The 22632-nt window shown below is 41.3% G+C and overlaps 1 protein-coding gene across 1 annotated transcript; it reads right to left on the bottom strand.

Moving 5' to 3' along the window:
- Positions 1-4553: 4553 nt before the first annotated feature.
- Positions 4554-22316, bottom strand: phex (phosphate regulating endopeptidase homolog, X-linked). The gene is made up of 23 exons (XM_069696570.1): positions 22202-22316; positions 21794-21923; positions 18243-18299; positions 17973-18134; positions 17122-17205; positions 16506-16732; positions 15392-15460; positions 14170-14286; positions 13875-13958; positions 13058-13200; positions 12393-12486; positions 10955-11083; positions 10666-10767; positions 9537-9614; positions 9244-9347; positions 9017-9075; positions 8713-8767; positions 7769-7836; positions 7522-7652; positions 7231-7296; positions 6823-6927; positions 5478-5554; positions 4554-5330 (listed from the first exon to the last, which is right to left on the bottom strand). Exons 2-23 carry the CDS (start codon positions 21915-21917, stop codon positions 5228-5230), a joined length of 2238 nt encoding a protein of 745 aa, XP_069552671.1. The 5' UTR covers positions 21918-21923; positions 22202-22316; the 3' UTR covers positions 4554-5227.
- Positions 22317-22632: the final 316 nt, after the last annotated feature.

Here is a 22632-nt window from a genome sequence, read left to right as displayed (position 1 = left end):
ATTTGTTTTATTTATTCTCCGTCTCCTCCCATCTATCCGTCTTTATCTTCTCTGCTGCTTCGGTCCGTCCAGTCCCGACATCCACCCGGTGGTCGGCAGCGTTTGTAATTTCCTAAATGTCATTTGGACATTAGTGCGTGAGGCCAGGCAGGATGCTGTGATGGAGGAGGGAGGTCATGATTGGGGGGAGGGGGAGGGGGGGGGCAGTAAAGTCGTTTTCATGGCCTCTCAGAGACCCGAAGATTTGATTACAGTTACCGGCCAGAAACAGAGAAGATAAATGCAGATAAATGCGGCATCACGCGCTCCTCTTTCACAACTGCAGGCTGAGGAGCCAGAAACAGATAATGACTGAGGCAGCTGGGCGACACCAGCTTGATATAAACATTACTGGGAGGGGCCCAATGATTTCAACAGTACCAGAAGAAAAAAAAACAACCTAATTAACTAAAAGGTCAGAGGGTGTTATCTATTTTCACCTCTAAAGAAACCTAAATTTAATCTCAACACCGTCTGAAAAAAGGGCTTTGGGCATATTTTCCCTGCCCTCTATTGGACAGAAACGAAACTGCATTACTGGAAACAATCTGTCTACCAGCAGCATCAACTGCTGTGATTTCTTTTGACTAATAGGATCATTCACCTTTTCCATCACCTCCACTTTGGGAGAATTTTTGCGGACACCGAAGACAAAGGTTTCTTTCTTCTTCTTCCCCCTGCTCTGATCATCGGTCCATGTTTGAGCTCACGGCTGCAGAAATAGCTGCAGCTGTTCGAGCTGACGATGTTGCAAACTGACATCCACTCAGAAGCCCTTTGCTGCTGGGTTTGACGTGGTTTATATCCTGGCGCGTAAGGGTGGGAAATAAAGATCCCCAAAAAATTAAGTTCGACTGAGAAACTGTTCAAATAAGGGAATTTGATTGTCTGTTTTTTGTTTTTTTTTTGTGGCTAATTCAGTTCCTATATCGATGCAACAACACTGTGCATGAAATTATATATTACAGCTTTTTCTTGTAGCGAGATTTCTGCAGTACTATCATGAAACATCGAGAAAGTTCTCAGAACATCCAACCCCAGATTGGCAGGATTCGCTCCCTTTGGATGGTATTTTGTTGGCAGAATCGTCTTTTGCACACCGACGAGTGAGAGATTTAAGCCGGCAAAAGCGCTTGACTGTTCGTGGCCTCGATTTATTTCAACATCAATCGAGGTGCTTTTAGAAAATTAGTGTAATGAAGCTTTCGGTCTCTCGACCTTTATCAGAGTTAATGTTTGACAGGGGAGGAGAAACAACGTCACTGAAAATAACTGTGCTTTGTCTCGGCGATAACAAGTGCAGTTTCCGTGGTAGGAAATAGATATAAAACCCAATATAATCAGTCGCATTCAAAGCTTTTTAAAAAAAAATTGTATTACACGTCAAAAAAAAAAATATTAAGAAATGCATTTTTTTCCACTTTGAATGTTTTGACTCCGTGGAACCTTGAGAAACAATATAAAAATACAAATCAATTGTGGTTAAGTAAGAAATGAAACATGTTGCATTTTCCAGTGATTCTCAGCCTCGATCTTTGCCCCTCTGCGACTTGATTTACTCGCGTGTGCAGACTCGGCGCGGCTTTGTTTAACAAAGAAGCGATGCGGGCGACAAATCAGCGCTTTAATCACCCGGGGTGTCATTTTTAAGGAGGCCATTAAAGTAAGATTTATCAGAATTCGATGATGTAATGGCACAGCGACAGGCAACAAGCTCATTATTAACTGCTTCACCGTCGCGGAGCATCGAGCGGGCATGACTGCACGATTTTTGGTTTGCACACACGAACATACGGAGGCGACCTGATAATAAAAACCAATCTGCTCAAATCACATGTAGATCGAAACATAGTGACCGATGTGAAATGCTTGGAAGTACTCAAATTCTGAAATGCAAGTTTGTAAACGGAGTATTAATGACATGAAAATAGTACAAATGTGAAGTTGAACTAGTTTTATACGAGGCTATGTATAATATTAGTTTTTCAAGTAAGCTGCATCAACATTCAGTGCAATTGAAAGTATTATATTACGTATTAATATAATTCTGTATTTTTTTTTCGCAAGCAAACATCTGAATTCCTCGTCGTTGGTCCCCCACAAAATGTTTCGAGCTAACCTTCAGTAATAATAACAGGAAGTGATATTTTACATCACAAGCATTAGAAAGCACTTAATATGTGGCATTAAGCATTAACTCTAACAAATTCCCAGCTTGTGTCAGTTTCACAGTATGACTCGGCAAAATGGTCAAGTGAAAAGCTCATTTGGGCGATTTCAAGAACAGCGTGATGTTTGACACGAGAAATGAATTAAATCTACGTTTTAAAGCTTGAATCTCACTAAACTTGGTCGAGTTTACAGTTAAAATAAACTTATCATACAGCTATGATAAGCCAGCTTCCCCCATTTTGAACTAAGGTTTTCAGCCCTGATTTTATTGTTTAGTGCAAATTTGAAACGTTCACGAAAGATATTTTGGATGTTTTTGAAATGAAAAAAAAAAAAAAAAAATTAAAATCAACATCATAAATGTGGTTAAAACTTCGTCCAACATATTTGTGTTTTTGAAAATGATTTAAAACTTTACAAAATTCCTCAGAAAACCTGTTAAAAAAACAACAACAACCTAAAGTTGGACTGAGCACCGATTCATTTGGAACAAATGCTATTTTGCTTTAATATTTCACATCTTAACATGCAAATTTACAAAAACAACAGCGCAAAACATTTTTCGAACTCAAACGTGGAGCCAAAATGTCAGACGGGGCAGAAGGAGGCCGTGGTGACCGTAAGCGAAAGACCAAAAAAAACAAAAAAAACAAAAAAAAAGCGGACTGGAGTCGTTTTAGAGTTCTTGTCTACGTCAGCGATCGAAGCTGACGATGAACGTAAAAGCCGAAGAATGGCGGCCGGGGGCCAGATGTTGCTTACACATCTGGTAAAAGCAGATCTTCGCTCATTATCATCCGTCTCACTTACTCTCTCTGTTAATCAACCCAACACACGAACACCCCATAATAGACTGGAGAGGAGGAGGGGGGGGGGGGGGCACTGGACTGTTTTTGTAATTGGTGTGAATTAATGAGACTGCCGCTGGTGTTGCCACAGATACAAGTCATTAATGTCCCCCCCCCCCGCTGGGTGCCATGAACTGGAGGCCACACGTGCAAACACGCAGGGACGTGCGCCTGTAACACAGGATACGTTGCCATGGGAACTGCTGATATAAATGAATGAGATGTGATGCATGCGCTGTACGCGTGTCTAATAGCGCGGTCCAGAGGGTGGGGTGGGGGGGGGGGGAGATAAATAAATCAATAAATGGACATGCTTTCAGTCGCAATCACAATCTCTTTATGTGTTTTGTCCGCCATCCATCAGCGCCTCTTTATCCACCTTCTGCCAACTCCCTTCTCACCGCTCGCTGACATTTTCCAACTCCCCTTATCAATCACGGCAAAAGTTATAGAGGTGACAAAAGGTACAGCGTAATTTCTCAAGAGTTTTTATTAGAACTTGACAGAAACCAAACAACAGAAACAAGCGATGATCACAGCATACAAATGTACTAGAACTATGTCATAGAAAAGTTGTGTGTAAAAAAAAAAAAAAAAATCCATCACATTAAGTTTCAAAAATATTATATTTCAAGATAAACTCCAGCAGATAACAGTAATGACAACAACAATAAAATGCTGATAAAGACACGTTATAATGTACCGTGGTATCGAAAGAAATGGAGAATAATAATGATCGTTGACAAATTCCTAAAGCCGTGTATGTTTAACAGAAAAAGCTCCCTTCTAATCCAAATTTGACAATTTGCTGCCTTTTGTCATTTTATATCGCGTTGTGAACACTTTCTGGAAAATACACGGGACATTTGGTTTGGGGGAATTTCATGCACATTTTCATACATTTCCTGATTTAGTTTTTTATCCGAAAAGACGGCGCGACAACCGCACCTTACAAAAATAACCCGCGAGCACTATAGTTCAAATAGGCGGGTAATAATCCAGTGATGTTAAAATAATGCTATTTTTTTTTATTCTACTATCTTCATCGGTGGACATTATTATCAGGTTGCACCATGAAAATGTTAAGAATATCTTTGCCGGTTAAGACTTTTGTGTAAAATAGTAAACTAATCTACTGTTTATCTTCCAGTTTAACGGATTGGAAGTTATTTTACATTGAAGAAACTCTCAATTTAACAGTTAAGGATTAAGTCAAGTTTAGTCATAATTAAATTTACCTGCCAAAGATTTTGTTTTATTTAATAATTATTTGATCAAATCTCGTGAAATACATATTGTAACGTCAGCTCTATGTAACCCAGCTAGATCAGTTAACTTTATCGCACGCCCGGCAGATAGATGTAAATAAAACAATAGTTAATCGGGTAAATCTGAGGGGGGGCGGGGAAATAAATACTAACGAAAAACTATTTCTGGTGAGAATTATTTAAATATGTATAAAACAAAACTTTGAACACCGATCTTTGAAGTATCTCGTGTCATCAAGTCTCACAAATACTCCAGCAGGTTGACGTTTTACCTTTTGAAAACGTATAATCACAATCCCCCCCCCCTTCCCCCCCACCCAAAAAAAAAGAACAAAAAGTTTGATTTCTTACTTGATTTCACGCTGAAAATATGAACTGATCTTTGGTTTACAGTGTTCAGTAATCAGGTCGACCTGACGTATCTGCGTCCTACAGTTGCCGTAACGTCTGCGATATATTTTCCTGATGAGTACAAAAAGTTGGAGCCGTTGTACATTTGCAGTGATGCTAATAACGAAGCTCTGCTGTGGTATAAGAGTCACTAAAAAAACAGCCTGTAAAAATGGTTTTTTTTTTTTTTTTTTTACAAATGCTTCTATAACCCATAACTAGGGTCCTTTACAAATGGCTTCGGTCATTTAATGTATGCATCGACTGCAGGCCGTGCAGTAAATATACCTGTGAATAACATTACAAGAGTTTGTTAGCCAAATAAAAATGGCCGTAGTCTCAAAAATGTTCCCCTCCGACCCAAACGCGACGTTTTCAGGGATGTAAACGTTTCAAACGGGGACAGTTATGCGTCTTCTTCTTTTTTTTTTTTTTTTTGCATTGCTCCCTTGTCGTGATAACCACGTCCAGCATTAACAGCCCGGTTCGGTATCAAGTTGAGGTCAAAGGTCACCACACCCGGCAGGACTTTGCTCCTCGGTTCATTGCGGACGATTCGGGACAACTGAACGCTTTCCGAAACTCCTCGTAGTTACTCATGGCTCCGATAACCCTGAAGGGTAACCGTGATGGTAGAGGTCAGTGTGGAAGAAGGGCGCCGTGGAAGTGTGTGTGTGTGTGTGTGTGTGTGTGTGTGTGTGTGTGTGTGTGTGTGTGTGTGTGTGTGTGTGTGTGTGTGTGTGTGTGTGTGTGTGGTCACCTGTATTTCGGTGGACTGTGAGCTCCACTCTGGACCTGCTCCCTGGCTGCCTCTGGTCTGTACGCGTTACATCGTACCTGCACCGCACAAACATATTAAATTGACCGTGTGTGTGTGTGTGTGTGTGTGTGTGTGTGTGTGTGTGTGTGTGTGTGTGTGTGTGTTAAAGTACATCATCTCGTCCCTGCCTGCAAAATTTGGCAAAATTCCTGCAACTTCTCTGCAGTTAAACGTATTCATTACAAAAATATCTCCTCATTTACAGTCAAGTACGACTCTTCGACCTCGACACATCATCCTCATCATCGTCATCGTCGTCATCATCATCATCATCATCATCAAAACAAACCCGCGTGCTGGTTGACTGTAAAAGCAAACAAACAGCCTTTATGTATCCTGCCAGCAAGAAGAGCTGCTTGGTTAAAGACATATCTCTTTACTTTAGCCTTTAACTAGTTCCTCTTGAAGCTCTCCTGCACTTTCAACTATCGCGCCTTAAAGATGCATATTGCTTATTTTATATTTGAACTCTATTTGTGTTTCATTTTATCTGCTTCTTATGCATCTCATTTCATTCCGATATTTTGAAATGTTCCTTTATATCTGTTTTCACGTGAAACACTGCACGTCATTTTCTTGCCGTGAAGCACTTTGAGCTGCATTTCTTGTATGTAATGTGTTGTACAAATAAAGTTTATTGTCATTATTATTAGTTTATTGTGTTTGAGCGGTCAACATGAAAAAAAAAAGAAAAGAAAAAAGGGGAAAACACTGCGTATTGAGTACAAAACAAGCGTCCGGTTCATTTCTACCTTCAATGTGGTTATTATGAGTCGTATTATTGCGTAACGGGGCCACCGGTACGACTTCCCGGCCGGTTTCCCCCCCCCCCCCCAAAAAAGAGATTTTGACGTTTAGTTTTTCACATTTTAACCAAAAGTAAACACTGAAAGCAGCCTCCCATTTTGCCAAATGCATTAAGGATCTCCACCCAGGATATCGTTCTGTCCGACCTCATCGCCCTGAATTAGATCAGCGCGGCATCATTCATCCGCCCACAACACCGCTTCGCTTCGCTCGTGCGAGGCCCCCCCCCTCCTCCCCCCTCCGATAACTTGTCAGTTTGCCGCGTATCGGCGGCGGCAAAACGCGAGATCCGTCACGACACGTCATTTAAACCGTCAAATGAAACATCAGCCTTTTGTTTTTCCCCTACTCAGCCCAAACAAAATGCCAGAGTCCTCCAGGGAAACGACACGGAAATCGCTCGTATCGGACGAGCGGGCGGTGGCATCGAGAAAAAAAAACAAAAAACAACAACCCGATATCTTGTGCGTGTCCTTACGTGTGCGTAGCTCACGAAGAAGAGCTGGTTGTTGTTCAACTCGACTCCAGGAAGCAGCGGCTCCTCCGCACCACCTCTGCTCTCATCCACCCACCGCCTGTACGCCTACACAAACACAAACACAAAAAGTTTTCTCAGTTGGACTATTTTTTTTAAAAATGTGACATCTGAAAGAGGCACACACACACACACACACACACACACACACACACACACACACACACACACACACACACACACACACACACACACACACACACACACACACACACCCACCCATTGTGAGTCACGGACTACAGGTAACAAGTCGGTTCTTGTACATTAGGTCAAAAGGACCTCCCTGAGAAAAATGTTTTTCTATTCGGAGACTCCTTTTTGGAGTTCCTGTCTCGGATCGCGGATCGTTACCCTGAACGCTTCTCTAATCCCTCCGTTGTCTGCGATGTTTTCTGCCAGAGTCCTCTTACCGCGCACCTACAGAACAAAACACAAAGCAGAGACTCTCGCTTTAAAAAAACAAAAACAAAAAAAAGTGACAAAGACAGCTTGAAAAATTTGACGTGCGGAGTGGATTTATTCAAAGACCTCTTGACTTCTGAAAAGACATTTTTCACTGTTAATGCTTTTTTTCTGAGCGGAAAATCCTTCTACTTTTTCAGTCATGTAAAATTGGACAGATTTAATTTCCTGGTTTCTTACGTTCAGGCCCGCCTCCCCCCAGTAGTAGTTGTTATACTGCTCAATCACACAGTGGGTCTTCTCGTTGAACGCCGTTACAGACGAGTTGCTCCACCACTGGTCCAGATTGCCATTTTTGTCATACTTACGACCTGTTCGGGGGAAAAAAAAATAAATAAAAAAAGCACAATACAATGAACCAACCGCGTCATTTAGCGTGTTAAATAAAAAAAAAAAAAATAAAACAACCGTTCTGTCGTGCTTTTACCGTTATTGTCAAAGCCGTGCGTCAACTCATGTCCGACGATCACGCCGATGGCGCCGTAGCTTAAAGATCTGGAAACAAAGAGGATGGCGGTTAGAAATGAACTCCGGTCAGACCGGCATTTAAATCAGCTCAGTAATGTGGAAAAGAAATGATCCATTTCGGTGAAATCGCTGCGGGAACTTATTATAACGTTCGCAATCAAGCTTAGAAACGCCGTCGCTGACAGTTCGCCGGCCCGAGAGGCTAATTTCCTCCTTCAGAAACTCTTTTGTTTAAATGATCCAAAAAAAAAAACAAAAAAAAAAGTGCAATGTTGACAACAAATCGGCAGGCGGATTAAAGAATACAATAAAAAGGAAACACAAAGAAGCTTCAGAAGCTGTCGTGACTGAGCTTCTCACGAAGCCTCAAGAAACTTTGTATGAATTTGACTGTGCTGTTGTGACGTCAATCAGACACATCTGTACGAGTCAGGTACCGTCATCGCATTCACTAGAAACACACAGTAGACGTTTGCTTGAACACCCTTTTGAAAAGAAAAAAAAAAATAGACGATTTCATATTTTCACAGCTGCAATAAATAAAAATACTACAGATTAAATAACACATCCAAATAAAATACTCTAAGCAGCATTGATCTGACTTTAACAAAAAGACATTTCAACCCTCCTTCATTATTATTTAAAGCAGGTTTAGCACAGTCCAGTCCAACGTGGGCGTGTATTTTATTTGCCGATTTACTGTCGGTTTCAGGATCTGTGAAGCTCAAAAGTAAGAATTTTTTTTTTTTTTTTTTTTTTTTTTACTCTGCAGAGGATGTAGTTTTTCTATCAGGAGGCTCACGGCAGAAAAATCCTGTAATTAATTCAGAGCTCCACACTTCCTCCGGAGCAAAGCACTTCTTTGGTCTGCCAGTGGAGCGTGTCACATTTCTTTAATCTCACCTCGGATACTCTTTTCCCCAGAAGAAAGGTTTTTGAAGTTCTCCCGCTGGGAATCCTAAACAGGAAAATCAAAATAGTGTATTTAAAAAAAAAAATTAAAAAAAAATGTAATGGTCGTGTCTCTGGCCAGACAGAATGTCCCCGCTAAAGGTTGCGTCATTTTCATAAAGAAATGAATAAATCCAGGGGGGGGGGGCGGGGGTGAGTATACTAGTCGGATACTTACCCTTCTGGCTACAAATAACTGAATGATTCATATATAATGTAATGAACATGCGTCTCAGAAATCCATCGTATATCTTACTGATTTGATTTGTGGACGAACTGTAGAAGGCGTTCACGGTCGTCGGGTTTGTAAACCACCTGAAACCAAAACACACACACACACACACACACACACACACACACACACACACACACACACACACACACACACACACACACACACACACACACACACACACGTTATGATGAGTCGACGAAAGACGTGGAAAAAAAAAAAAAAAACTCGCGCAGCGAGTTGCTACTCACTCTTTTCGCGGGACGCTCTTTCGGAGCCAGTAGATGTCGGACTGGGCGATGAACTTCAACGTTTGTATGACGTTACCGTAGTAATCCTTCTCGTTGAACTCCAGCTAAAAACATGGACACAAATGCACACAGTTTACTTTTCCGCAAGTAACCCGAAGCTTAAGCTCAATTTTGGGAGGAGTTTTATAGTTTTTTTTTTTAAACATACGGCAGCGTCGTAGGTAAACGGGCGACAATCTTCCAGCACACCAATGTCTTTGGGTCACATTTAAAGAACTTGCCGCCATACGAACCTGCTTTAAGTCTTCGTTGAGGTAGGTGTCATTCAAAATGAACTCGGGGTAGCCAACCTTCGCCAGGACCGCGTGAGCCTTGAGAGAGACAGAGGTTTTTTTTTAAATGGATTATTTACATAAACATCAAAAGCCTTTTCTTTAGTTGAAGTACATTATTCCGTTACAGCATAAATAGATATAAAGACAGATATAGAGATACGGTGACGTGCCATTATGAAAATCAAAAAACGCTGACAGAACAAACTTCATATTTTAAAGACTCTCTCCTGTAAATTAGCCATTAATGATGAAGATAAATGAAGCAGAATTGTTCTCCAATGTAAAAATTAATTTTTTTGACTTTTTATTTGTTGTTTTAAATCCAAAATGTCTCAGAGCAGTTATCCCGCAAGTCCTAAAACATGACAGGAGCTGAAGGCGATAAGAAGTATTGAGTTATGAGGCCAAAATATAAATGATTTCCTAATTAGGTCACTGTGGTCACATTTGTTATTGCGACCCAGCCCGACTGTTGTCTCCTACTGTAGATGCTACTCACGGTTTAATCTAATATGTTTTGGAGGAAACATCGTTATGTCCCCTGAAAACTGCAAAAAACATTGCGCAGGTTTTTAACGAATTAAAACCGCCGTTTACACACTGCACCCTGCAGCTCTTTAGGTTTAGGCCACAAAGAACGCTTCGGATTGTTTTAAGTCAATATTTCGAAAAAGACTCAAACCTGAAAGCGAAACGGAGATGCCCCCCTGTTGGCCCCCAAAACAAAATGGAGGCTTAAGCTGAATTTAAATTTGGGGTCAGCTAAACATCGAATTTGATCTAATTTATGCCCGGACGTTGGGCAGCTGTTTTTGTGCTACTACGTTATGGAAAAACATCTGCATTTATTTTCAACGATTAATTAACTATAGATTATTAACACGGCCAACTATCGATGAAGGAAATTGTTAAAAAAAAATTGTGTCCCGAATTCAAACATTTTAGGTTTAATTGTTATAATTTAGATTTGAGAGGAAAATGTTTTTTTTTTTTTATATTTGAGACCTTGAGAGCAGCTGGGATGAGACGGGAGGGAGGAAATGTGAGGAAATAAGATAAATATGAACACGGTGATGTCGGTTCTTGCCTTTTCTACGGCTCTCTCCTTCGTTTCCTGATCCATCCATTCGTTCTCCTTCTCCAGCATGTCGATGAACGCCCAACGTATGCCGTCGATCAGCTCCTCCATCTGAGAAGCGGATTAAAGGCACGCAAGATTCAAACGGGAGTCATCGCCATAGAAACACAACGTTAACTGCCTGACATCGTCTCAAGGTGGCACGGACAAAATACGCTTCGACGCGCGCATTTGCGACACAAAAAAAACCCCGAAATTGAAGAGTGCGATTGTCGTGTCGGGGGAGAACCACACGCACCATGAGCTTCTTGTCCTCCTGGAAGTGCGTGTTGACGAAGAGGCGCCCGGTGGCGTAAACAAGCGAGTTCTCGACGTAGTTAACGCACTTATCCCAGCGCGGGGTCAGAGAGGTGGTTCCCGTGGTTACCTGGGGAAGTGTGGGGAGGGGGGGGGGGAGAGATGCAAGGTGACATCGTCCTCTTCCTCCACAAACTCTTTGTTTAGGACCCCACGTAGGGTCGCTTCAGACCGGGACGCCGATCTCTTCATAATTCATACATGGTGGTAAAAATAGAAAAACTATAAAGTCGTACTCAACTTCACATCTCAGCGCTCCATGATTACAGTCATGTTTGGGGACCAATAAGAAAAACAACAACAAAAAAACAGCTTGGAAGAAACTGACAAATCTTCAAGTTCTAGTGATTTGGATTTAGTCAAGCAAAGAAGATGTAAACTGAATATTTATGAGGTTAAAACTGCGTCCCAGTTCCACACGGCATACTAATTCGAGCAGGGTATGAAGAAGTCGTCTTGCTTGTGTTGTTGAAGTGACATTACGCACATACACAAAAACACTTCTCGTGATTGACCTTGAAAAAACTTGAAATTCACCTGAAGTCTTTTTTTTTTATTTTTTTTATTTTTTTACTAAAAACCAAAAGTACGCCCTCTAATTTATTATTATTGTTTTTGGATGTTCAAATTCCTTTCCGTTAAATGGACCTTTGTCAACAATCTCATCCAAAAATACTGAATCCTTGAAGACTGTATTTATTTGTTGGACAAAAAGTAATTCAATTTAAATATAGAGGCAAAAATATTCTGCCTATAGAATATCCACCAAACCTTCAGCTACAAGTACAAATACATCAAATTACATATAAACTGACTGAAAAAAAAACCCACGATATTATAAAGACAAGAACACAATCCTGTATTTCTGAAGACTGTATAGAGTTGGGAAACATCCAGTTAAACAGTCATCTGTTGGTGTAGTCTGTGGGCACATTTAGGGAAATTAATTTTGTGGTTGATTTATAGCTTGGTGAATAAACTATGTAGTTATAGACTAAAGAAATAAATCTGCCAACAAAAAGAAGAGCAAAAAAACATTTGGTCCCTCGTATATATTCACTCACGTCAGCTCCTCTTAAAAATGCGAATAGCAGTAATAGCAAACTTCAGGATGAAATAAAACTATTGTGAATGTTAAAATTAAAGCAACAGCAAGCAAGAAATATAAGTATATATGGAACTTGATGGTATAATTTAGACAGGATTTGTTTAATTTGCACACAAGAAGTAAAATAAGAGAAACTGGAACAGCTACAAGTCTTTTTTTTTTTTTTTTTATCAATTCATGAAGGAGAATTAAAATCCTTTCAGTTTAACGTAAGAATGTAAACGTGACCCGCATATGGACATAGATATTGGAAAAGGCTTTGTGCACCAACCCGGGCGTAGTCGAGGTATCTGTAGAGGAAACGACGGCTCAGAGTCGTGATCCGAGAAAAGACTGTTCTCCACTGGACGTAGTTAGCTACCGTCCTGGAGAGAGAGAGAGAGATTAATTAAATATAATCTCATTATACATTATAAAATACTTATATTGAGCGACGGGAGCCCTCGAGCTTCCATGTGTGTGTGTGTGTGTGTGTGTGTGTGTGTGCCTGTACATGTATCTCTGTGAGGACCAGGCTGAGTTTCAGACCTTGGGATTGAGGACATTTTGTTCGGGGCTTGTAGGACTAAAAAAAAAAAAAAAACCCAGCAGTTTGCTATTTTGAGCCAAATATTCAGTCGTGAGGATTTGATGGATTTGTTTGCCGAAACAAAATAGCGACGTTAACATTTTAAAGACACGTTAGGCATTTGGGGAATTCCGGCATAATAGACGTCGTTCCTGTTGAGTGTTTCTGTAATTACAGGGCCGGATTCACTCGATGCATGTGTAGGATAATAACTTTACTCACGTTTTTTTTTTTTTTTTTGTGTGTGTTTTTTTTAAAGTACTGAGGAGGAGAGAAGAGGATTATTCATTTGTATTTGCGTGCTTGGTGTGTTTTATGAAACCTTTTATGAGCTGTTATTTCACAAAGACGGAAGTGGGTGTCCGTACCTGGGATCCGTGGCGTTAATGAGCTTCACGAGGTCCTTGAAGTACTGCGGAGCTCGGACGATGACGTGCTCCGACGAGGAGACGGACCGAACCGGATCGCCTTTCGAATCCACCACAGCTTTTACGAAAGCCAACCAGTCGAACTGCGGACAGACGGAGGAGAACTTAATGAAGGGAATGAATTTTTGTTGTTGAATGATATTTTTCAATGATCCAAATCACCTGTTGTGTCTCCTTCAGGATCTCCTTTAGCGTTGTACTTTATTTTTTTATATAAAGTTTTATTAAAATGTACTTCTATGCTCTTAGTTGTACCATAATTACAGAAATCAAATTGGTTTTTTTTTAGTTTTAATGGGATTTTTATTTTTTTTAACTACATTTTGCAGAGTTGGATGAGGAGATCAACACCTCTGATTTTCACACTTTGACTAAAGTGTGACTAAACAAGTAGTGAGCTACTTACGAGCTTTAAGGTGTTACTTCGGAGCTGTGTCCCCTTTTTCAGTTTTTGTGCTGAGCTAAGCATAGTAATGCCGACAGTACTGACATATATATATATATATATATATACATGACATCATGATCTTCTCTTCTAACTTTTGTAAAGAAAGCAAATGTCCAGTCGTGTTTGTGGTCCAGTCGTGAGTCCATGAAAAGAAGAACACAATGTAATATTCAACCGATACACACTTTTGTTTTTACGCAGACCTCTAAAAACAAGACCGTACGGTATCGTGATGTGTTTTTCAAAAAGAACGAAGGTTAACGGATTTGATTTCTTTCTGGTGACGTGTCGTTGGTGTATTTGAGGTACCTGCGGTATGGAGCGCTGCAGGCGAGACAGCGAGTATTTGTTGTACATGTTCTCGCTGGTGCGGTTTTCATACGGAATCAGGATCTGCAGACACAGCGAGAAACGTCATCGGCACATGAAAATTATTTCCCCCTTTTTTTTCTTTTCCCCCCCTGTGGTCGAAGCCGGTGAATCAGCATCGTGTTTCACACTCGATGAAGCTGCGCTTTAACCGGCCCACCGACCCGCGGAGGCCCGATAATTAATTTTACACACATTAAGCGAGATTAGGATCTGTCCGACGTGACGCGCTTACATGAGCCACTTTGGTCTCGAAGGCGAGAGCCTTCTCCATCTGGGTCAGAGCTGTTTTCTCCGGGGCGCCCAGCATGACAGCCACGTCCACCATCAAACTGAGCAAGGCCGCGCGATACTGCAGAGAGAGACGGAGGCAGAAAAAAAAACCCAAAAGAAAAATGTCCTTTATTCTTTCATCGCTGTAAGCCACCGGACATCAACCAAGCCCTCATATTTGCACCCACATACACCAGTACTGCCTCAAATATGTATGTATTAAGAAGTACAATTTTTTTAAATGCTGTATTTAAGTTCAAACACTGGCTTCAAAATAGAGTCATATGGGTAAATCAAAATCTGTACCACTTTCTGACAGGGCAGCATTTCTAAAGGGATCATACGTTTTTAATTAATAGATTAAATAAGAACAACTTTTGTGCTGACAGCTGCTGGATAATCCTCCACTCTTTAGCTCTTGACTTCATCCATTTCTAAATTCTTTATTAACACTTACAGCTTGACTAGAAATGAAGAAACCCAAAACTCTTTATTAAAAGTAAAAACTAATATGTGAAAACTAATTTAACTAAAATCAAGAAAACTAAGCTGAATAACAGTGCAAATGTGTAATGTGAAACTGGATAATTACCGAACAGAAACACTCAAAGGTTATTAAAAAAAAGTTTGTTTTTTTAAATAGTTAATTCAAAACACAGAATAGAAAAATGAATAAAAGCGGTTCTAATCATCAATATTTCCAACGTACTGTACTGTTAACTTTTGTAAAAATATCAAGAGTTAGTCAAACGCTAAAGTCTGTCATTGTGAAAATTAATAACAAGTTTTTATTTGATTATCCAAGATCACTTATCAAATATTCGCATAAGCTAATAATTAACCAACGGTACTGTATGTATCTGTAGTTATGAAGGATAATATTTTCTGTTAGATAGAAGAGTAAAACTGAAAGTGTGTGTTAACAGCATGACAATGAGTTTCCAGCTGAGAAAAATGAATCGCCACCGCATACTCGATGCTTTTTTTTGTTGTTATTCTGACTTAATGAAGCAGATATTACGGGAGCAATCAGTCTCAGCTGCCTCTTCTACAATTAAAAGCTTTAATTATAACTGTGTGCCATTTAAGGTAATGTTGAGATATACCAGTGCCGAAAAGTGTTTTTGTTTTTCAGGAAGTGTGTTTTTAGTGTGAGATGTGTGAACGGTGAGGCAGAAACTCACCGCCTGAGCAGAGGAAGTGTTGGTGATGTAGTCTTCCCTGGAGGGCAGAGACAAGGACGCCTGATCGAGCTGCATGGAGACAGAGAACACGGGTTAGCTTTGGCTGCTGTTCATGCTTTGTTGACCGTGTAACTTTTTGCAGCAACAAAAAAAAAAAAAAAAAAAAAGAAACCTGCAAAAGATGTGACCGAGCACTGACACTGAATCCGTCTCTGCCTACATGTCAATACTGCTGTTTTTTGTTTTTGTTTTGTTCTTTTCATCTCGTGCTTCACAATGTTTTTATGATGGAATAAACCTCCGTTACACCTTTTTCTGCGTGTTTATCTTTTGCATCTTCTTGATTTTTCCAACGGTGACGCTAACAGCTTGTGAACTGCTGTTCTGAAGCCTGAAGTTCGGCATTTTGCCGCTTTGGAGCCAGAAGTGACCGTATTTGAACGAGCTTAGAGAGAGATTTGACTCCATACGATTGGGAACCCGAGGGCACTATGCCCCGCCCACCTTTAAAAGAAACCTGAGTGCGCCACAGGCCTGTCAATCAAACAGACCCTCCCTCAAAATAACGCATTTGTTTTAGGCCTAATATCTAAATAATGACGGGATTATTTCCAGATGGACAGCCAACAAATGTATAAGCAGAACTGGCTTTGGCAAATGACACCATTGTGACTTGTAGAAAAAACTTGATTGACTTTGTATTTCATGAGAGAAGTTAAATGGGAGACCCATGGAGCCCAGAGGCTTTTTGGAGCCGACCCCTAGTGGCCCTGGGTGGTATTGCACTTTATAGCACTCGGACCAATTTCTGTACGTTTCTGAGTCCAGCAATAACAAGAGCAACACACCATGACTGCCTTCCACAAGAGACTGAAAACGCACTTATTTTAAACACCCTCACATATCTATAGAAATCAACAAAATCTTCCCGATCTCACTAATCAACATGACACGTCGTTTTAGTTTTATCGGTACAGAAATCAGAATGTCAAATGGACGATTTGCGGTTGGACTTTGGGGGTTATGAGTCTGACTAGTCATCAAAATGTCAAATCGTAAATGTCAACTCGCATCCAGTCTTTTAACAACAAGGAGTGATCTCCGGATGTCTGACCTTGATGATGTAGAGCGAGGAGTTTTTGTCATCGGGGGAAACGTACAGGCGGATCAGGACGCTCTTGCTGTGCTGGTTCCTCATCTCGGCCAGCGTCTTCAGGAGGCTCCACTTACTCTGAGACCACTGGTACTCCCCGCCGAGCCCATCCCCCACGACCGGCCACCGAAACTCGGGCTGCTTCAGCGTCTTCAGCATCGGCCTGGCGTCCATCCCCTCCAGCACAGCTATATTTAACAGGCACAAAAAAAAAAAAAAACATGATTACATTCAGTCTTTACTGATATTTCCTATTTTTTGACTTTTTTTTGTTGAGGCGTGCTATTTCAAAATTTTTCCCCTCGCGTATCTTGCTGCTTCTGCAATGACCTGAATCTGTCATACAGTTGAATAAACCAATCTCTACTACGTACTATCACTATCATGTGTGCTTACAGTATCTCTGTGAGAACGTTTCGACTGGATAAGAATTGCTTTCAGGGGTTGAGGGTCGGACTTTATTTAGATTTTGCTTTAAGTGTTGGAGTCAGGCTCGGTTTGGGGCTAGTTGGGACATCATGTAAACACAGTTCCCGCAAATCCCATATACAAACCCGTGTGTATGTGTCAGACTTACATTCATTCATACAGGAGCGGTAGAGGATCTTGGCTTTGGTCACAGCCTGCAGTTCATCAGCGTCTGAAGGAGCTTCGAGTAACTCTGGCAGACAAAAACAATCTGTGTTTTGCAGCTGCAATAATTAACTGAATGAAAAAATGTTTGGACGTTTAGCGTTTATGTGCTTTTCTTTTTTGTTTCAGTTGTGACAAGCGCCCGGGTTGGTCTTGTGAAATGAAATGGACACAAGTGAAGTCTTGCCTGGTGAGTAAGTGATAATAATAATTTAAGAACGATTTTACGAACAAAAGCCTGCGCGCTACTGCATATGTGAAAAAATTCAAAAGAAAAAGTCTTTAGTGGTTCCGGAGGTAGCTGCATGAAATCTGACAAATGGGACTTAGTTGGTTTAAAGTCTACCATTTAAAAAAATCCAAAAGGTGTGTAGTTAGAAAGAAGTGAGCTGACCCCTGCAGCCTGCTCATCATCTCCGCTCAAGGCTACATTAGCCGCTGCTATCACAACAAACTCAACCGTATTGTCGAGTTGCAAGAGGAATGTACGAAAAAAAAAAAAAAAAAAAAAAAAGGTTATGTGCCTGGATCTGCTGCATTGATTTTTATCCTCTTTTAAAACACTCTTCATGAATCTGGAGTGCTGCGCTTTCGAAAAACCCAACTTTTCAATAGATGAAGATCTTTGACCTCGTTAAGCGGCGTCTATTGACAGACCGATAACGGAAAAGCTCGCTTCTTTGGCTTTTCATTCGTTATGTTTAAAACCTCTTTTGAGTCAAGTTTTGTTCACGTCTACTCTCACGGAGGGCTGACGAGGACGAGCGTCGATGAGAAATGTAAGGCCGAGCGCACCTTTGAGTCGGATGTCGACGTGCTGCCGCAGCCACGGGTAGATGCCGTACGAGGACGAGTCTTCGGGAATCGGGTTGTCCTTTAACCAACCTCCACAAGAGAAGCTGTAGAAGTCCTGGCAGGGGTTTACGGACCGGTCTATCTTACTTAGAACAGACCCCGCTACGGAGACGAGAAAAGAAGTTTCAATAACAACCTTGAAGCGCCAAAATAACTCGCGCCACAATTCATATATTTTACACTCAAACCCAAGAAAACGTATTTCCTCACCTGCTTCGATGCATTCTGGGGTCAGACAGAACTCCTCCTGACTGGACTTTTCAGAGACTGAGGAAGAGGAAAAGAGCCGACGTTGAAGCTCGAGGACCGAAGTGTAAAGTCACGACCGAGAGCATTTCCAACCGACGCAGAACTGTTTGCGATCTCCTACAAAATAGTGGAAGTGCAGGCTGGTTCACCCGAGTGGTTCACCCGAGTGGTTCACCCGAGTGGTTCCAACAGAACTGGTTCCACAACCAGAACTGTGAATGTTATTTTGTGCAACCTATTGGTTTGTTCGACAGAAACTCAACCAGAATGGGGGACGAAATGTGCTAAATTGCATATTTTGTTTAAACATCAAATTAAACCCTAAAATAATTCAGTTTAATGTTATAATAGACCAAATAAAATCTGCACATTTGAGAGGCTGAAAACAAATGTTTGTCATTTGTGGGTTACATTTTCAGTTGAACGGCTACTTGTTCTCAACTCTGGGAAAAACAATGCAATTATGTTTTCTGAACAAATAGTTTCACATTGAAAATGAACAAAATTAAAAAGTCTCTGAGAAGGCTCATAAGACAGAAACATAAACAATAAAATGTACATTTTACATGTGTGATAAAAAGCCAGTTTGGATTAATATGGTATAAACAATCTGTTCTTCATAATAAGCACTTTTTAAGGTTTGAATTTTTGCTGATAGTAGCTCAGTTATAGTTTCACTGCAATGTCTTACAATTACGGTGCGGTATTACTACATTTACCAAAGGAAAGACTCTGAATACCTCCTACGCCACTGGTTATGCAATAATTACTCACAATGATAGTGGTTATCGGAGGGGAGTGAAGTAAAAGACGTTCCCACATCCCACACTTCATCAAAACGGGTCAAACACAGACCGAAGTGCGGCTGATACAGCTGGCGGCCGCTCGGACAGTAAACAGATATGCCTGTCTGCACTTAGGCATGTCAGAAATTAAAAATGTGATATCCCTTGCGAATAAAGTTTATTTATCAAGTCAGAAGCAAATCTTGAGAACTTTCCAGAGCAGCAACTACGTCTGTCGGTCGCGAGTAATCAGAAAACCACAGAAAGGCAGAATAAACCACCCGCTTGTTGACGCTACTCGTAGTGAAAACGCAGGTTTACTCATCCGGCTTCCACTTCCGCAAAGGTGAGCAGAGGCCTGCCTCTCGAACCGCCAGGGTGGAAACCAGCGTTGTGTGCGTTGTGGCTGCGCACGGCTGATAGATTTAGAAACCGTCATCCCCCATTGTGAACGGATGAGCGGAGCGTTACGGAGCTGCGACGCAAAACGTCTGACCTTTGCGGTCCGCTGGTCTTGCTGTCTGGTTGAGAGCTACATGTGAGGGTCGCCCGACGTTTGAGGCCACTTTTTGCACAAATGCGTGCATGCGCACACACACACACACACACACACACACACACACACACACACACACACACACACACACACACACACACACACACACACACACACACACACACACACACACACACACACAGTGTCAACCCTGAGTGATATGCTTGGCCTGGAACAAACTCAACAACTCCCCCCTCCATGATGGCTCCATCAGACACCCATACACAGGGGGTTTAAACACACACACACACACACACACACACACACACACACACACACACACACACACACACACACACACACACACACACGTGTAGACAAACGCATCATTTCAGAGTCACACTCGAAACAAAAGTCATTAAAAAGTAAAAAAGAATGACAGAAACCACTTGGCATTCCTGTGTCTGGGTCGTTCGCATGGCTGGAGACGGGAGAGGAGGGTGAGTGCGTGGGGGACTGCGTACACAGGCACGTAACATAATTACACTTCAATGCCACCACAAGAATGCTGACTTCCCGCAATAGCAAAACAAAAAACAATACTTACCCCACCCCAGAAGCACACGCACCCTTCCCAGGCCTCGACCATCCTCGCAGCACTGAAGATACCGACGCTATCGAAGCCACTGAATCAGTCCACATAAAAGTCTTAAAGGAGTAATTGGACATTTTGGAGAAATTTGAGTGGTTGACAATAAGAAACTAAAGTTAGTTAGCCTAGCTTAGCATCAATTCTAAGTTTTCAAAATCTGCTCACTGGCACCTCTAAAGCTCACGAATTAGCACGTGAAATTAAAAGCACAAATACAAAAAAAAAAAAAAAAAAAAAGAAGGTCACTGCTTCCACCCAAGAAACAGTTCAGCAACCAAACCGCTAGGCCAGCTGTTTAGACTAGTGTGTATGTATGCTAAGCTAGGCTAACTGTCTCCTGGCTTGAGCCTCGATTGGTGGAATCGATCTTCTCATTGATCTCATGGACGACGGAGTGAATTAACATATTTCTCAAAATTATTTCTTCACAAACCCAACGTTCAAGCATACGGAGGACGGAACCATTTCTTAGCATCCTGGTACTGACTTTATCTTGAAATTAAGATTTTATTTTTTTTAATTTTTTTTTGATTGATCGGGTAAAAGTAATCTCTCTGTTGGGAATGTGGCTCCACCACAGAGGTGCTTTAAGGTAAAATTGAAAACAACTCCGGGAAAATAAGAGAAGCTGCCAGAAACAACACGATTGTTTAGTAACAGAAAAGAAAAACTTGGATTGAACAATCGGTCAGCAGGAAACATCTGGAAAACAAACTCCAGATGTGAAATAATCTGAAACTAAAGCATTAAAAAAATAAATAAATACAAAAAAAACCAATTGTTCCATCCAAGAAAAAGTTCCGCACCAAACCGCCTCCAAAAAAAACAACACAACTTCTCATTTCTATACTTACAAAACAAGAGGAGGGGAAGCCAAACTCGGATCGAACAATTAGGCAGCAGGAAACATCCAGAAAAAACACTGATTGCAAATAATGAAGTGCACTGCATACAGCACTCCTAAAGTGCAATTGTTGTTTTTTTTCCCATTATTTTGAGCTTCATTTATACATAATTATATTTCCTTCTGGTTAAAGGGTGCTAAAAAACATTGACTTACACGTCACCTGTTATGTGAATATCTTGTTTTCTAGCTGGACTACTGGGTCTCTTGTCTCTACGTGATCTGTACATTTCTGAAGGAGTCAAGACTTAATTAATGTGCTCTGCCATCTATAAATAAATAACCAGACGCAGCTTACCCTCTGCCACACATTTCCCCTGCTAATTTAATTTTGCATTCTGCCGCAAACACCCGAGTGAGTCCTTTCCGTCTTTTCCCCCCAGAGTCCAGTCTGTCTCCCACCGTGCACTCGGGGAGACGACGAGGCTCTTTGCGTGTGCACGTGGGCGTTCGCGAAACCTTACATGACCCAAAAATAGTTTGACACAAATTACCCGCGAGCTCTCCTCCAAGACCTTTTTCCTCCCGCCGGGGTGCTCGGTGGGTTATTTACAGTCTGCATGTACTATAATCTGAGGACGGCTTGCATGACTGTACCATACATCAGGTTCCTTACAAATTATAATGTAGCATGAGGGGAAAATGTGTATTTGTGTGTGTGTGGTGTGAACTTACCCAGTATGAGAGCAAGCAGCAGAGCAGCACAGAGACACACACACATGGCCAGAGCTATCTTGTAGAGACGACTGCTGCCCCTCTCGGGTTTAACCCCGCTGCCACCTAAATGGTCCAGCTCCATGGTTTACTATATCACACACACACACACACACAAACACACACATCAAAAACACACTCACACACACACACACAGGTCTAAAAGTGTGGAAGCAGGCACAGAGCAAATCAAATAAAGAGAAAAAAAAACACCAAAAAAAAAGACCAAAAGTAACTGTGAAGAAATCTGACCAGAAAAAAATAAATGAACATAAATCGAAGTTATGGTCAAAATTAAATCCAAAAAGTTACAGTAAGATCTCTGAAATAAAAAAATAAAAAAATGGTACTTTTCCAACACTTTCTCACCTAATTTAACTTGATTCACTTCTCCCAGTCTGTCTTGCTCTCTCTGCTGCTATTTGTCTGTCTGCAGCGCCTCTAACTCTAACTTCAGCCTCGAACTGTTCTTCCCTCCATCCATCATCACTCCTCCTCTCCCCCCAGCACTCCTCCCTCCCTCTCTCCGTCCCTCCCTCCCTCAGGGAAACAGGAGCATCAGTCCTCCCGGTGAGATGAGCAGAGGTCATTTTATTATAAGAAAAGGACTTAAACAAAATCACTGGAACAAAAACCCAGAACCTGATCTGCGAGTGCGTCTGTGAAGCATTAAGCAGCAGGCAGCGCTCGTTAAGGGCGTCAGCGTACATGTGAAACGCGGTGTTTAATCTCGGGGGTGCTCTGCTCCAAAACGTTTATCAGATCAGACAGTCAGCGGACCAGAACCAAATTGCACACGA

The sequence above is a fragment of the Brachyistius frenatus genome, unplaced genomic scaffold, assembly GCF_029030835.1.
Source record: "Brachyistius frenatus isolate BFR_SWC_R1_liver_20210118 unplaced genomic scaffold, ASM2903083v1 Contig_21, whole genome shotgun sequence".
NCBI classification, from domain to species: Eukaryota; Metazoa; Chordata; class Actinopteri; family Embiotocidae; genus Brachyistius; species Brachyistius frenatus.
The sequence above is the reverse complement of the archived record's forward strand: the minus strand, read 5'-3'. Positions and strand labels throughout refer to the sequence as shown.